Source organism: Cydia fagiglandana, chromosome 9 (genome assembly GCF_963556715.1).
Source record: "Cydia fagiglandana chromosome 9, ilCydFagi1.1, whole genome shotgun sequence".
In the NCBI taxonomy this organism is placed as follows: Eukaryota; Metazoa; Arthropoda; class Insecta; order Lepidoptera; family Tortricidae; genus Cydia; species Cydia fagiglandana.
In genome coordinates, this window is record NC_085940.1 from 14,376,051 (window position 1) to 14,389,538 (window position 13,488).

The 13,488-nt window shown below is 38.0% G+C and overlaps 2 protein-coding genes across 2 annotated transcripts; one reads left to right on the forward strand and one right to left on the reverse strand.

The window, feature by feature from the left end:
• Positions 1–6,027: 6,027 nt before the first annotated feature.
• Positions 6,028–7,634, forward strand: LOC134667433 (uncharacterized). Its single transcript, XM_063524842.1, has 4 exons — positions 6,028–6,252; positions 6,333–6,576; positions 7,138–7,317; positions 7,476–7,634. Exons 1-4 carry the CDS (start codon positions 6,101–6,103, stop codon positions 7,551–7,553), a joined length of 654 nt encoding a protein of 217 aa, XP_063380912.1. The 5' UTR covers positions 6,028–6,100; the 3' UTR covers positions 7,554–7,634.
• A 62-nt stretch (positions 7,635–7,696) lies between these two features.
• Positions 7,697–10,570, reverse strand: LOC134667430 (hydroxyacylglutathione hydrolase, mitochondrial). The gene is made up of 5 exons (XM_063524841.1): positions 10,369–10,570; positions 9,974–10,202; positions 9,093–9,319; positions 8,547–8,779; positions 7,697–8,152 (listed from the first exon to the last, which is right to left on the reverse strand). Exons 1-5 carry the CDS (start codon positions 10,436–10,438, stop codon positions 8,009–8,011), a joined length of 903 nt encoding a protein of 300 aa, XP_063380911.1. The 5' UTR covers positions 10,439–10,570; the 3' UTR covers positions 7,697–8,008.
• Between the last annotated feature and the right edge of the window lie 2,918 nt (positions 10,571–13,488).

Sequence of the window (13,488 nt, forward strand, 5' to 3'; positions counted from 1 at the left end):
ATAGTTTGACCAGGATCTTTTCTTAATCGTGCATAGTTATATTAGTAATAGAAATCATACTGTCTTTTCGCCTAAAAAGGGATGGATATAGTTTTTTCTCTTCTGTAAAACGCTTCACACAACCTTAGGTACTTAATTTAGTTGTTCTAAATGGTGTGTTCACATTACGGCACCTATGCAATTAAAACTTTGGCGAGGAAGAGAACCCTATGGAGGAACCTGGTCTTCAACAGAAAGATATGATGTCACGATCCTCAGTATTGAGGGACCAAGTGAAGAAGAAAAGCTGTTACTAGTAGGCGTAGGTACTGGACCACGAACATGGTCGATCGTCAGGAAGGTGGTCCGCCGTAACGTCTGTCAAGAACACAGGTATGAGTGAGAGAGATAGAGAGACAAATATGCTGACAGAACCAGAGGGTCTACTGATACTACAAGTGCGACAAAGACGCAACGGGGTCGGCTCTCAGAACAGTGGAGGAATTACATACAGTCTTTGCCGCCTTAGGCCCCAAGCCCTACATAGCAAGCTCTAGCCGCCCCCCCCCCTTTCTCAGCACCCATCATATAGACTGCCGCCCAAAATATCTGGCCGCCCTAGGCCCGGGCCTACTCGGTCTTAGGGCAAATTCGGAACTGCCTGAGGGTCGCGTGGGTCCGCTACGCCCGCTTGCTATCGTTTTTAACTAGGACGCTTGTCACTGGACCATAGACATCGAAGTTTGCAAATTGCGAGCATCTTTCTCTGTTACTGTAATTACTCCTTTATAGGAGTAAAAGTATGTAACTAACAATATAATGTGGATCATGGTTATCTAAATAAAGAACTTTATTATTATAAAAGAGAAAGATGCCCGTAATTTGCGAACTTCGGTGTTCATGGTGCTAGGCCACCTGTGCGAAAAGAGAAGAGTCGTGAAATGTAAAGAAATTAGTGATGTGCCGTTCTTAGTAAATTTTCCAAAGAGGGTAAATTCCCAGTAACGTTTCTGGTATCGTCCCAAAAGTCAGTAAATTACGATAAAGTTCTATTTTTCTTTTATTATCAATGTGTTTATTATTATTATAACAATGCATAAATGTGTCTGTAATGTTTAAGGACTTTGGATTTAAATTTTAGCAATTATTTATTCTGTATTGGCTCTCATTTCACCAATTTAAACATGCCGAAATAAATACATACCTATTTATATAAACTTACTTAAGTACCTAATGAAAATTGTGTAACACTGATTCTCATCGTGCCGACATCATAGTCACCCTAATGAGTTTGACAATGTTGTCTTGTATTTTTATCGCAAAATGTAATAATTGTGGCTTCCTGGTGAAACAATATTCCACAATTAGAAATTCTTTCACTCCCACAACCTTTAACGCAACATTTATTCACAATTTTTAGGAAATTTTGCATTCACGTGTTTTGATAACATGTCATGACGATAGGGATACCAATTAACATTCAAAGTTTCTACAATGTCTACCACACCAAAATAAAAGGTTTTTTTTTGTTGTCCACATGCTTGGTTAAATCAGGTAATAATATTGACATCATACTTATTTACAAATTTCTTAAAAGATATCAGAACCTTACTCTGAATATAGCATTTAAATAATATAAGAAGTTATTTAATTTGAGTAGTATATTGATATAAATACTACCACAATGGTAATTTTTAACATTGGCAACACGTGCGAGTGAGACACCGCGACCCACCTTTGCTATCTCAAGTGGACCGTTTTCTCTAGTCTGGTACGAACGTCTTTCTAGCTCGGTGATAAAGTTCAATTTAGTATGGCAAAAAAAGTGACAGTGCAGTCCATCTTATAAGTCCATGATTTAACCAAGCATTTTTTTTTTTTTCTCTTTATTTTTAGAGCTTGTCACCGAGGTGAACATGTCGCTCCATAAAAAACCACAAATTAATATATTCTTACAACTAACTTATTCTACATACTAAAGCCTTTCGTACAAGCTGCAATAGCGCCATGGCGGCGTCCGACAGAGGAGCAGCCAGGACGCTATTGCAGCCCCCAACATCAAACATATTATTATGGCTTGAAAAAGCCAGTTGTATCCGAGCAGCTTCATTCCGGGCACATTCCATTATAACATGGTACACGTCTTCTAATACATCACATTCATCACAATTAGGAGAAAGAACTTTCTTCATTAAATAACCGAATTTATTCAATGGGATATGTCCAGAACGTAGTCTCATCATCAATACAATGTCACGTCTATTAAGAAAACAATCAATCCACGGTGTCATTAAAGGATGAGGTTGGATCGTCTTGTATTTAACCAAGCATGTGGACAACAAAAAAAAAACCTTTTATTTTGGTGTGGTAGACATTGTAGAAACTTTGAATGTTAATTGGTATCCCTATCGTCATGACATGTTATCAAAACACGTGAATGCAAAATTTCCTAAAAATTGTGAATAAATGTTGCGTTAAAGGTTGTGGGAGTGAAAGAATTTCTAATTGTGGAATATTGTTTCACCAGGAAGCCACAATTATTACATTTTGCGATAAAAATACAAGACAACATTGTCAAACTCATTAGGGTGACTATGATGTCGGCACGATGAGAATCAGTGTTACACAATTTTCATTAGGTACTTAAGTAAGTTTATATAAATAGGTATGTATTTATTTCGGCATGTTTAAATTGGTGAAATGAGAGCCAATACAGAATAAATAATTGCTAAAATTTAAATCCAAAGTCCTTAAACATTACAGACACATTTATGCATTGTTATAATAATAATAAACACATTGATAATAAAAGAAAAATAGAACTTTATCGTAATTTACTGACTTTTGGGACGATACCAGAAACGTTACTGGGAATTTACCCTCTTTGGAAAATTTACTAAGAACGGCACATCACTAATTTCTTTACATTTCACGACTCTTCTCTTTTCGCACAGGTGGCCTAGCACCATGAACACCGAAGTTCGCAAATTACGGGCATCTTTCTCTTTTATAATAATAAAGTTCTTTATTTAGATAACCATGATCCACATTATATTGTTAGTTACATACTTTTACTCCTATAAAGGAGTAATTACAGTAACAGAGAAAGATGCTCGCAATTTGCAAACTTCGATGTCTATGGTCCAGTGACAAGCGTCCTAGTTAAAAACGATAGCAAGCGGGCGTAGCGGACCCACGCGACCCTCAGGCAGTTCCGAATTTGCCCTAAGACCGAGTAGGCCCGGGCCTAGGGCGGCCAGATATTTTGGGCGGCAGTCTATATGATGGGTGCTGAGAAAGGGGGGGGGGGGCGGCTAGAGCTTGCTATGTAGGGCTTGGGGCCTAAGGCGGCAAAGACTGTATGTAATTCCTCCACTGTTCTGAGAGCCGACCCCGTTGCGTCTTTGTCGCACTTGTAGTATCAGTAGACCCTCTGGTTCTGTCAGCATATTTGTCTCTCTATCTCTCTCACTCATACCTGTGTTCTTGACAGACGTTACGGCGGACCACCTTCCTGACGATCGACCATGTTCGTGGTCCAGTACCTACGCCTACTAGTAACAGCTTTTCTTCTTCACTTGGTCCCTCAATACTGAGGATCGTGACATCATATCTTTCTGTTGAAGACCAGGTTCCTCCATAGGGTTCTCTTCCTCGCCAAAGTTTTAATTGCATAGGTGCCGTAATGTGAACACACCATTTAGAACAACTAAATTAAGTACCTAAGGTTGTGTGAAGCGTTTTACAGAAGAGAAAAAACTATATCCATCCCTTTTTAGGCGAAAAGACAGTATGATTTCTATTACTAATATAACTATGCACGATTAAGAAAAGATCCTGGTCAAACTATATATTTAAATGTTATCCTAATATCCCACATACATAAGACGTATGGTCACCCTAATTAGAAAGAGATACAACGGCCCACCTTGACTATCTCATGTGGACACACTTTTTGGCCAATGTCCGCCATCCAGTTATGTTTAATGTCCATGTGTATTGACCGTCGAGCCCCCTCCAGACTATGCGCGTGAATCGCGGGCGAAGCCGCGAACGCGAGTGTGGAGTCTAGTTCGCCGATATGCGAAATCGACTCCAGACTCGCGTTCGCGGCTTCGCGCCGCGATTCGCGCACGAGTGTGGAGCGGGCTTCGGAGCGTTATCAACAAGACACCTACCGTTAAAGTAGTTGCGTAAGAAATTCATAGATGGCACTAAGATGTGACATCAATCAAAAATAAATCTTACGTGTGAGGCACAAGGGCTACACAGATAATGTGTCGTTACGACTTTTGGTTCTGAGGTATCAAATGTCTCAATTACAGAGCGTGTCTGAACTACTTCGTCGAACCAAAATAATTCTTAATAGTCTGGTTTTATTTTTCATAAAATCGATTTCGACTGGCAAATCATATTACTTTTTGGCAACCGGGTTTTTTAACCTAATTAGACCCCGCTGAATCCAAATTTGCCGGTTGCTCGATCGAAATCTTGACCGGAAGTGAGATATTTGACATTAAAGGTCCCTTTTTTTAGTTTTTCGTAAATAACTCTTAAACGGTGGCGCATAGCAAAAAATGTTCTATAACATAAGTAATCTGCATAAAATTGCCTACAAGAAAGATTTAGTACCACTTTTCGCTAGGATCAATATTCAAAGAGATATTAACGCGGGAAATTTAATTATAATCACTTCTAAGGTACCTTTTTTTAGTTTTTCATAAATAACTCATAAACGGTGGCCCATATCAAAAAATGTTGTTAAACGATAATAATCTACACAAAATTTTGAACAAAACAAATTCAGTACACTTTTCGCAGGGATCAATATTTAAAAAGATAATAAAGAGGGAAAGTTCTAGTATAAGGAATTCTAAGTTTCCTTGTTTTATTTATTCGTTAATAATTTGAAAAGTATGACTCATAGCAAAGAAAATCTTATACATAAATAATAAACATAAAATTTTCTACAAGAAACATGTAGAACACTTTTCGCTAGGATCAATATTTAAAAAGACAAAGCAGCGGGTAAGTTATAAATAATCAATTTTAAAATCCCTGTTTAGTTTTTTGTAAGTAACTCCTAAACGGTGTCCCGTAGCAAAATAGGTTTTTAAGAATAAATTATCTCCATAAAATTTCCTCCAAAAATATCTGGAACACTTTTCTCTAGGATCAATATTTAAAGCGATATTATAAGAAGAAAGTTAATTACAATCAGTTCACAGGTCACTTTTTTTTAGTTTTTCGTAAATAACTCGTAAACGGTGGCCCGTTGCAAAAGAATATTATACATAAAGATGAAACATTAAATTGTCCACAAAAAAGGTTCTGTACACTTTTTCGCTACGATCAATATTTAAAGAGGTATTAAAGGGGGTAAGTTAATTGTAATCAATTTCCAGGTCCCTATTCTAAAATCCTGTTGGGGGCGGTTCAAAAACTAAGTAATGTCCGACTCGCGCTTGAATGCATATTTCTCATAGGTTTTCCTGTTGCCTATAGGTAAAGAACTATTTTGTATGTTTTTTTTTTTCAAAGTTTTAGACCCAGTAGTTTTGGAGAGCCCCCCCCCCCCCTTTATCTCCGAAACTCCGAAAACTTACAACATAGTTTTTTTTTAATTAAAAAAACTATTTTGTAAGTTTTGTTAGAAATATGCAGTCAAGCGTGAGTCGGACCAATTACTTAGTTTATGATCCGACCCCTACGGGTTTTTTAAAGGCAATTCACTCGCGTTTCACATATAAAAAATACATTGTTGAAATTTGGGTAATGTACGGAACCCTTGCAACGCGAGTCCGACTCGCGCTTGGCCGGTTTTTTGTTTAAACCCGCTCCACACTTAGCAGATCTCTAGATCTACGATATCGACTCCACACTGGCGTTCGCGCACGAGTGTGGAGTGGACTTTGGGCATAACCATAGACAATTAATAGGTATTTTTTTTTCTGTATTATTCAAGGTAATGAAATACACGCTGCCTGCCTGCCTTTCCTTAGAAAAATACTACTGAAAACATACCAACATTCAGATATTAATGGCCGAAATGTCATGTCTGACAGCTCGAATAAAAAGAAACTTGATCGCGTTGAACTTTGATGCAGTGAAATAAATTAAAATGACAGTACAACAACTGAGCTCTAATATTTCTGACGACTCTGATGACATGGTTAGTTTACCATCGGAAGAAGAGATTTACAGGCGTAAATACCAACTGTTATTGGAGCGATGTGAGGTGTTACAGCAGGATAACGAACGAATTGTGAATAGGTTTGTGTTTTACCGCATTTATGTTATGAAACTATGAATTTCGTTGTGTATAAAAGTGTAAGCACTCATTGCCTTTGCAGGATACACGAGGCAAAGAAAATAACAAAGCGTTACCGTAAAGATATTAAGCTCTTGGTGGAGCGTTTGGACAAGCATGGAGATGGGTTCAGAACCGCGTCATTGGACGTGGAGATGAAACCTGATGTGGTGGTAAAGACTGCACGGGTGCCGTCTAAAGCGCAGCCAGCGCCCAAACAGACAGAGAAACAGAATGCTGGTAGTGTTAAAAAGCCTGGACCTAAAAGAAAAAGCAAAGCTGACAAGGTAAAATAGTGTGAAACTGTAACCAATGTGGATGAAAGTAAAGGAGAAGGAAGGGTTCTAATAAAAAATAGGAATTTAGAACAAGTAACGAAAAGCTCATTATGATATAGGATATATTAGAGCCACATACCATTATCCATTTCAATTTTGATCTTGTGAGCACAATGGATCCCTAATTATTGAAAAGATGAGTGCACTATGCCATACAGTAAGTTTTAGAATCCTTGGTCTGAAGAGTTTTCTGCTCCATACCCAGTATAGCCAACTAAAACTGACAGCGATAGTTGAATTGTGCGACCCCAGGCCTTGGTCCCTTTTGCCGGCATATTCTCATTGATATATTCATATGATCATTCTCATTTTGTAAGAGGGTGATCATGTGGGGCAGGGACATCCTTGCTGAAGGGCCAAATAGGACTGAATAATAGGGCAAGCCCTATATAAAATCATCAAGCCACAACAATGCTGTATCACCACAGCCCACCAGAATCTGATTAAATTAAAGTGATATCACATTCCCATTTTATTTATTACTTATAAAAACAATTATTCTTTTTACAGCCAGAAAGAGATCCAAATGCACCTAAGAAGCCTTGTAATGCATTTTTCCAATTCTGCCAAGAGCAGCGGCCAGTGGTAGTGGCAGAGACTAGCTCCGAGATGGGGGGAGAGCCTACCAAGCAGGAAGTAACCAGGCAGCTAGCCTCAAGATGGAGAGCACTATCAACAGAAGACAAGAGGGTAAACTATTTTTATTTTTTTAGTGGAAGCATGGAGGTGTTCTTATAAATAAAAATAGTGGAATTTTATGCCGAGTATGTGTTGATTTGGGATGAGATGATGATTAATTGTTTTACTTAGTCTAACTTCAATTTCAGTCATATTTTGATTTTTTCCAGGTATATGTGGCTATGTTCGAGAGATCAAAAGAAAAATATGCAGAAGAGATGTCAGCATACATAAAAAAAGAACAATGACACACTGATCCTCATAGTTCTTAGATCTCTTGTGATTGTCAGCTTTAAGGTTAGGTTAAAATTAATTATAAATTATTTATAATTTTTTTGTTTAATTTCATACTTTGAATTATAAAAATTGCCAGTGTGGTATAAAAAGCATATTTAAAAAAATAACAAGTTTATTGCAATACCCATTAAACCTTAACAACAACACAATATTAATAGCACTGTCAATTTCAAAATTAAAATTTATAGAACTCTAACAGGATGTTGAAAATATGTAGGTTTTATTTACAATATATTGGTGAGTACCAGACAACTGTAGTTGTTATTTGAGCTAAAGACATGACATTAACTATTTTGGACAGCTTTACTGGTTATCAAAGTTATGAATATTTTAAATGCAGAAGTTTAAACAACACATTTGCAATAAATATATAAAAAAATATGTTTAATTTATAACTTGGTTTGGATTATGCCTTGAAATGATCCTTCTCCAGTCTAATGGCCTTCATGGTTTCAATGACATCAGTTGTCTTGGCGTGCTGCATTACCGTAGGCTGCATTACTCTCATGAAAGGGTTGTACAATTTTTCTTCACCAATTGTTGATGGTACCTGTAATTGCACAAATAAAATATAATGTGGCAGTTTTAACTGACCAGATTAGCTCAATGATTATCAAAATAATTGTAAAATAATTAAAATTGCTGCACCCTAGATGTGTGTGCACAGATATGCAGTCCTGCATGTGCATGTTGTACTTGTTGTAATAGGATCCTTGTAAGAAACGGCACGTCACTTGTGTGACGAATCTGGGCATGGCTCCAATATTTTAGCATGTCTGCTGCATCTGGTGTGTTCTGACCTTTAAAAAGTTACGAGTACTAGCTGATCCCTGTTCAATAACTACCTTCAATATATTATAAGATTTTCTGTTTCTCACTTCCAGACAAGTGTAATCTGCTTACTTGTCAAAGAGTAAAACAATAAAATAATGGACAGTGCTCACAGTTGGTTTTCCTAACATCCTTGCATGTTCAGACCAAGCCATCTTCTTCTTTACTTCTTCATTTCCGGGCTCAACAAAGGATGCAAACTTCAAATTTTGGAGTGTATATTCATGGCCACAGAATACTTTGGTTTGATCTGGGAGCTGGGACAGAATCTGCACCAGAGCTGTGTACATCTGGTCAGCGGTGCCTTCAAAGAATCTACCACAACCTCCAAGAAATAGAGTATCTCCTGCAAGTAACACAATTATTATATCTATTATCAGTGACAGATACCTCATCTGGCTTGTTTTCTTTCAGAACTGATAAGGCATTGTAATAGTATAATAGCAACAATACTAGAAAGTGCTTCTAGTTTATAATAGTCAATTTTGCAAATTTCAAAATTATCCCACTTTCAAAGTTACCCCAATGCACCTTAATAAATGTGAAACTTTTTTTTAATAACCTGTTATAGTGTCCCACTGATGGGCAAAGGCCTCTCGCCTTGATATCCACAACTGCCGTTGTTGAGCTTTTTTGGTAAAAGGTAAAGAAAATATTACCAGTAAATACAACAGGATCACTCCCTTCTTCAGGAGCACTGACGAAGTAACAGATATGACCCGCAGTGTGGCATGGAGTGAAAAGGCACTTCACATTCAAATTTCCAATATTGAACTTGCTGTCATGTTGGACCTTCTTAGTCAATGCTCCAATGCGATCATCCCCACCATACACTTGCAGGTTAGGAAACATTTTCACTAAGTTTACATTGCCTCCAGCATGATCCCTGAAGAACAACATCAATTAATGGATCCCTACAGTTGTAGATTTGCTCTAAGGCCCAGTAGGGTCAGGCCTAGGGCGGCAAATTGTGATAAAAAATTTGCTGATGATAACAAGAAAAAACTCAAAATGTAGTCAATATGATGGGCACTGAAAAAGGGGCGGCTACATGCCCTGGGGCCTAGGGCGGCAAAGACTGCATATGCGCCACCGGATCACTAACTATATTATCGGAATTAGCTATGAATGGTTTGTCTTTATCTGTCATTTTGACTTCATGTATTTGTTAGAAAGGGATAAAACGTAATTTATAATTCAGGCCCGTAAAATTTAATGAAAGGGGGTTAACATATATATGATCAAGAATGTTTAGGTTGACATTAGAAAAGGTAACTGTATTCATCTCATATCATCATCATTTGTATGCTCAGTACCGTCTACCATAAGGGCACACGAGGACCATGCCCAGGGCCCCCATCCTCAGGGGGTAAATGATCATTGTAGAAAAATGTTAGTTTGCTTAGCTTTCTTTACTTTCCAATAGGGCCCCAAATTCTAACGTGCCCAAGGGCCCCAGTATAGTTTAAGACAACCCTGGGTATGAATAACACAAGTGGGTTCAGTCCTAGTCCTAGTCATTTATACAATTAAGTTTTACCAGTGGTGATGAGTAGTCAGCACAGTAGTTAAATTAGCTTGATGCTGCTGCACAGCCATCGCAACCGTGTTAGGATCAACAGGATCCACAATGGCTGCTTCTCTAGTCGCCTTATCAATGATAAGGTACATGTAGTTGTCTTGAAGCGCTGGTAAGATTTGTACATCCATGTTATTGAACTGATGGTATTCTGTATGACTGTGGGTCCCTCTCTGGTTCCGGACAAGAGCTGTAAATGATTAGTAGGTAAGTAATGAATATTTAAGAACAATAGATAAATTAACATACACTCTCAATCTCTACTATTATATGACTACGCTGCGCACTACTTTTATGTAAATGTAATTCTCTAATTGTAATTGTAAATGTTTAGTCCACAAGAAATAAAAACTTACCTTGAAAATATAGTTTAGTTATTTGTTGAGATAAGCCGTTCGGCAAAGAGTTTACAAGTCGCGACAGCATGAATGACAATTTGTAAAAAAGTGTTATTTGAATTGCAAATAAAATAAACAACACATTAACCGAATATGTTTAAATTTAGAAAATTGAAATCTTCATGGGCGTAATTTAATACTATAAATTTTCGTTATCATTTAATTTATCTTGACATTAGTTTGTTTATTTTATGTTTTATTATTTTGATATCGCTTGCTAGAACAAGACTTATTTCAATTAAAAAAAAACTTTCTTCTGTAGCTCGGACAGTTTTATACATAGACTTATAATATATAGAGACGGCAAGGCCCCTACGTTTTCTGTTCTCTTTGACGGCGCAGCAACTAGTATCAATTCTCTCTCCACGCTCTTTTAAAATGCCATTTGTCAAAAAAGGACAACCATACTGTTGACAAGGTGAACTTCAAATCAAGTGTTGCCTTTTTTGATGCATCCAGGCTGTGTATGTGTGCGTAAAAACGTGTATGTGTGCTCTTTTAGGGATGTGAAAAGTCGATTTTAATCATGTTATATATCGATAAACGCTACACAGCGGAACGAAATACCTATTAATTGAAGCTTCAATATCTTCGTTAAACATATACATAATTGAAATGCTAATGAATAATAAATATGTTACAATATAATAAAATATTTCAATTATTGCGGAACACATATCTAAGTAGGTATTTATGTATTTTAATTAAATATCTGAACTTTCCCTTGGTTCCCTGCTGGGGCGTGACGATAAAATTATGATCGGATAACCACAATAATGAATAAAAGCGTTTTTTTTCATTTTAGATATCGTCAAACCTTTGAAGTAAAATTAAAATTGTAAGAAATGTCGATAGTTTATCGATATGACTTTATCGACATGGCTACCGCAAGGTGGTGTTAAATTGTTAATCGTACATTAAACAAAAGTGGCAACAGTGACAGCTCGCTGAGACCCCGTCTCTATATATTATAAGTCTATGAGAGACGGGGTCTCAGCGAGCTGTCACTGTTGCCACTTTTGTTTAGTGTACGATTGTACATCAAAAAAGGCAACACTTGATTTGAAGTTCACCTTGTCAACAGTATGGTTGTCCTTTTTTGACAAATGGCATTTTAAAAGAGCGTGGAGAGAGAATTGATACTAGTTGCTGCGCCGTCAAAGAGAACAGAAAACGTAGGGGCCTTGGTTTTATATATCTTTTTTTTCGCATAGAGGTACAATAATATAGAGATGACACGGGGGAGGGGCCAAACGACCGAACGAGATGCACTTATGGAAATTTCAGTAGGAGTAGCAGAGAAAGCGGTATTATTGCTTGTCCTTGTCACAGTCTCACTTTTTGTTTGTTCCCCACCAAAAATTTAGTATTGTTTATGGTGGGCAACAAATAACCCGACCGAATTACATAGATTGTTTTTGGTATGTTGTCAGGAATGTTAAAACGTGTTTTTAATATTGTCGCTTTGCGTATGTTTTGTCCCTCACGGAGGCACGCGTATAGCTCATCTAGTTTTTTCGGGATGAGGGCCTATCGCGAACCACGTTCGACGTGTTGCCTCCCTGTCACACGTACGTACGAATTTACACGTGCGACAAAGAGGCAACAAATCCCTCACGCACGCACGCCTATAGTATAGCACGTCTATAAGATCCTACCCAGGGCCGGATTAACCCTAAGTCAAAGTAGGCAACTGCCTAGGGGCCCCGCCTCAGCTAGGGGGCCCCGGCTCAGCACACACCAAATAAAATTCTGTTCCATAGGGTCAAAATTCATGAGTAAATTTTTTATTCTTATAATGAGTATGCTTTGTTATTGTTTTTTTCTACTCTTTAAATCAGCGGTCGGCAACCTGCGGCCCGCGGGCCGCATGCGGCTCGTGAACTTGTCACTTGCGGCCCGAGAGCCGCCTTGGCTACTTTGTATGTGATAGTGACAAACGACAGTGTCTCATAAAGTCATAAATATTAACAAACTACGGCCCGCGTCACCTCCGTTAACTACTATGTGGCCTTTGGCTGCTAAAAGGTTGCCGACCGCTGCTTTAAATTAATGAAATACTGTTATAAAAATTGAAGCAATACGTTACAGTTTACGGGGCGTATTCTGCGTACCTGTTGTAAAGTTGTAATAATAGGGATTTTCAGGAAAAATAGGTTCACTTTTTTTCGAACAACCAACAACTTTTGGGTTATTTTGACTCAGAATCACGAGGACTATTGATTAAAACAAAGAAAAAGAAAGAAGACGAACGTGTCCCCAGTTTTTCATAGGAATGCTTGATCTTCGACCTCACTTTTTACCTCAATTTACCATTGGTTTGTGTTCCACATCTCCTCTACTTCAGCTAAGCCTTTGGCCTCGCTGCGCCAAGCTCGGCCTGCGGTCTCGCTTTTTAATACAATGGACATTGGTTCGTGTCTGTGCTCGACTATTTATCCTGAAGCCTGATGAAGCACGACTTTGACTTCGCATGAAAGCTCGCCTCACTGGGGCAGTTTGGACTTTTAGGCCCAGATGAAGATCGATACCCGGCCTTTTAACACGCTTTCACAATTTGAGATATTGTTACAAAAAAATTTCGCGCTCGCTGCGCTCGCGCTTCTTTTTGGTTCTTTAGTTGCCCCTTTTATCATCGACATGTTAGCTTGACTGGTGAAAGAATAGAGTTAGACCAAAGTATGTAATGATTTTGATAGCATACGCAGTGCAAGTATTATTTATACGTCATAATTTCGTAGAAGTTTTGACGTTTAAAATAACACTTGCACTGCGAGTGCTATCAAAAGTGTTGCAGGCTTATCTTGGTCTAACTCTAGTAATTTAAGTAATTTTAACATATGGAAATTCTTTACTATTAGGTTCGGCTCGGCGTTCGGTCTTATGGTCGGACAATCGCTGTTCAGCCTCGCAAAATATTAACTATTGAGAAAATCACTTTGCGGCACTAGTTGAGCTTAGCTTTTAGCCTCGCTTAAAATTTGCCATTAGAGGTAGACAGGAAAGTGACGCTGAAGCCTAAAGGGCTCTCCCCACACTTGACGCGACGCGGAATCGGCCAAAACCAATAGAATAAAG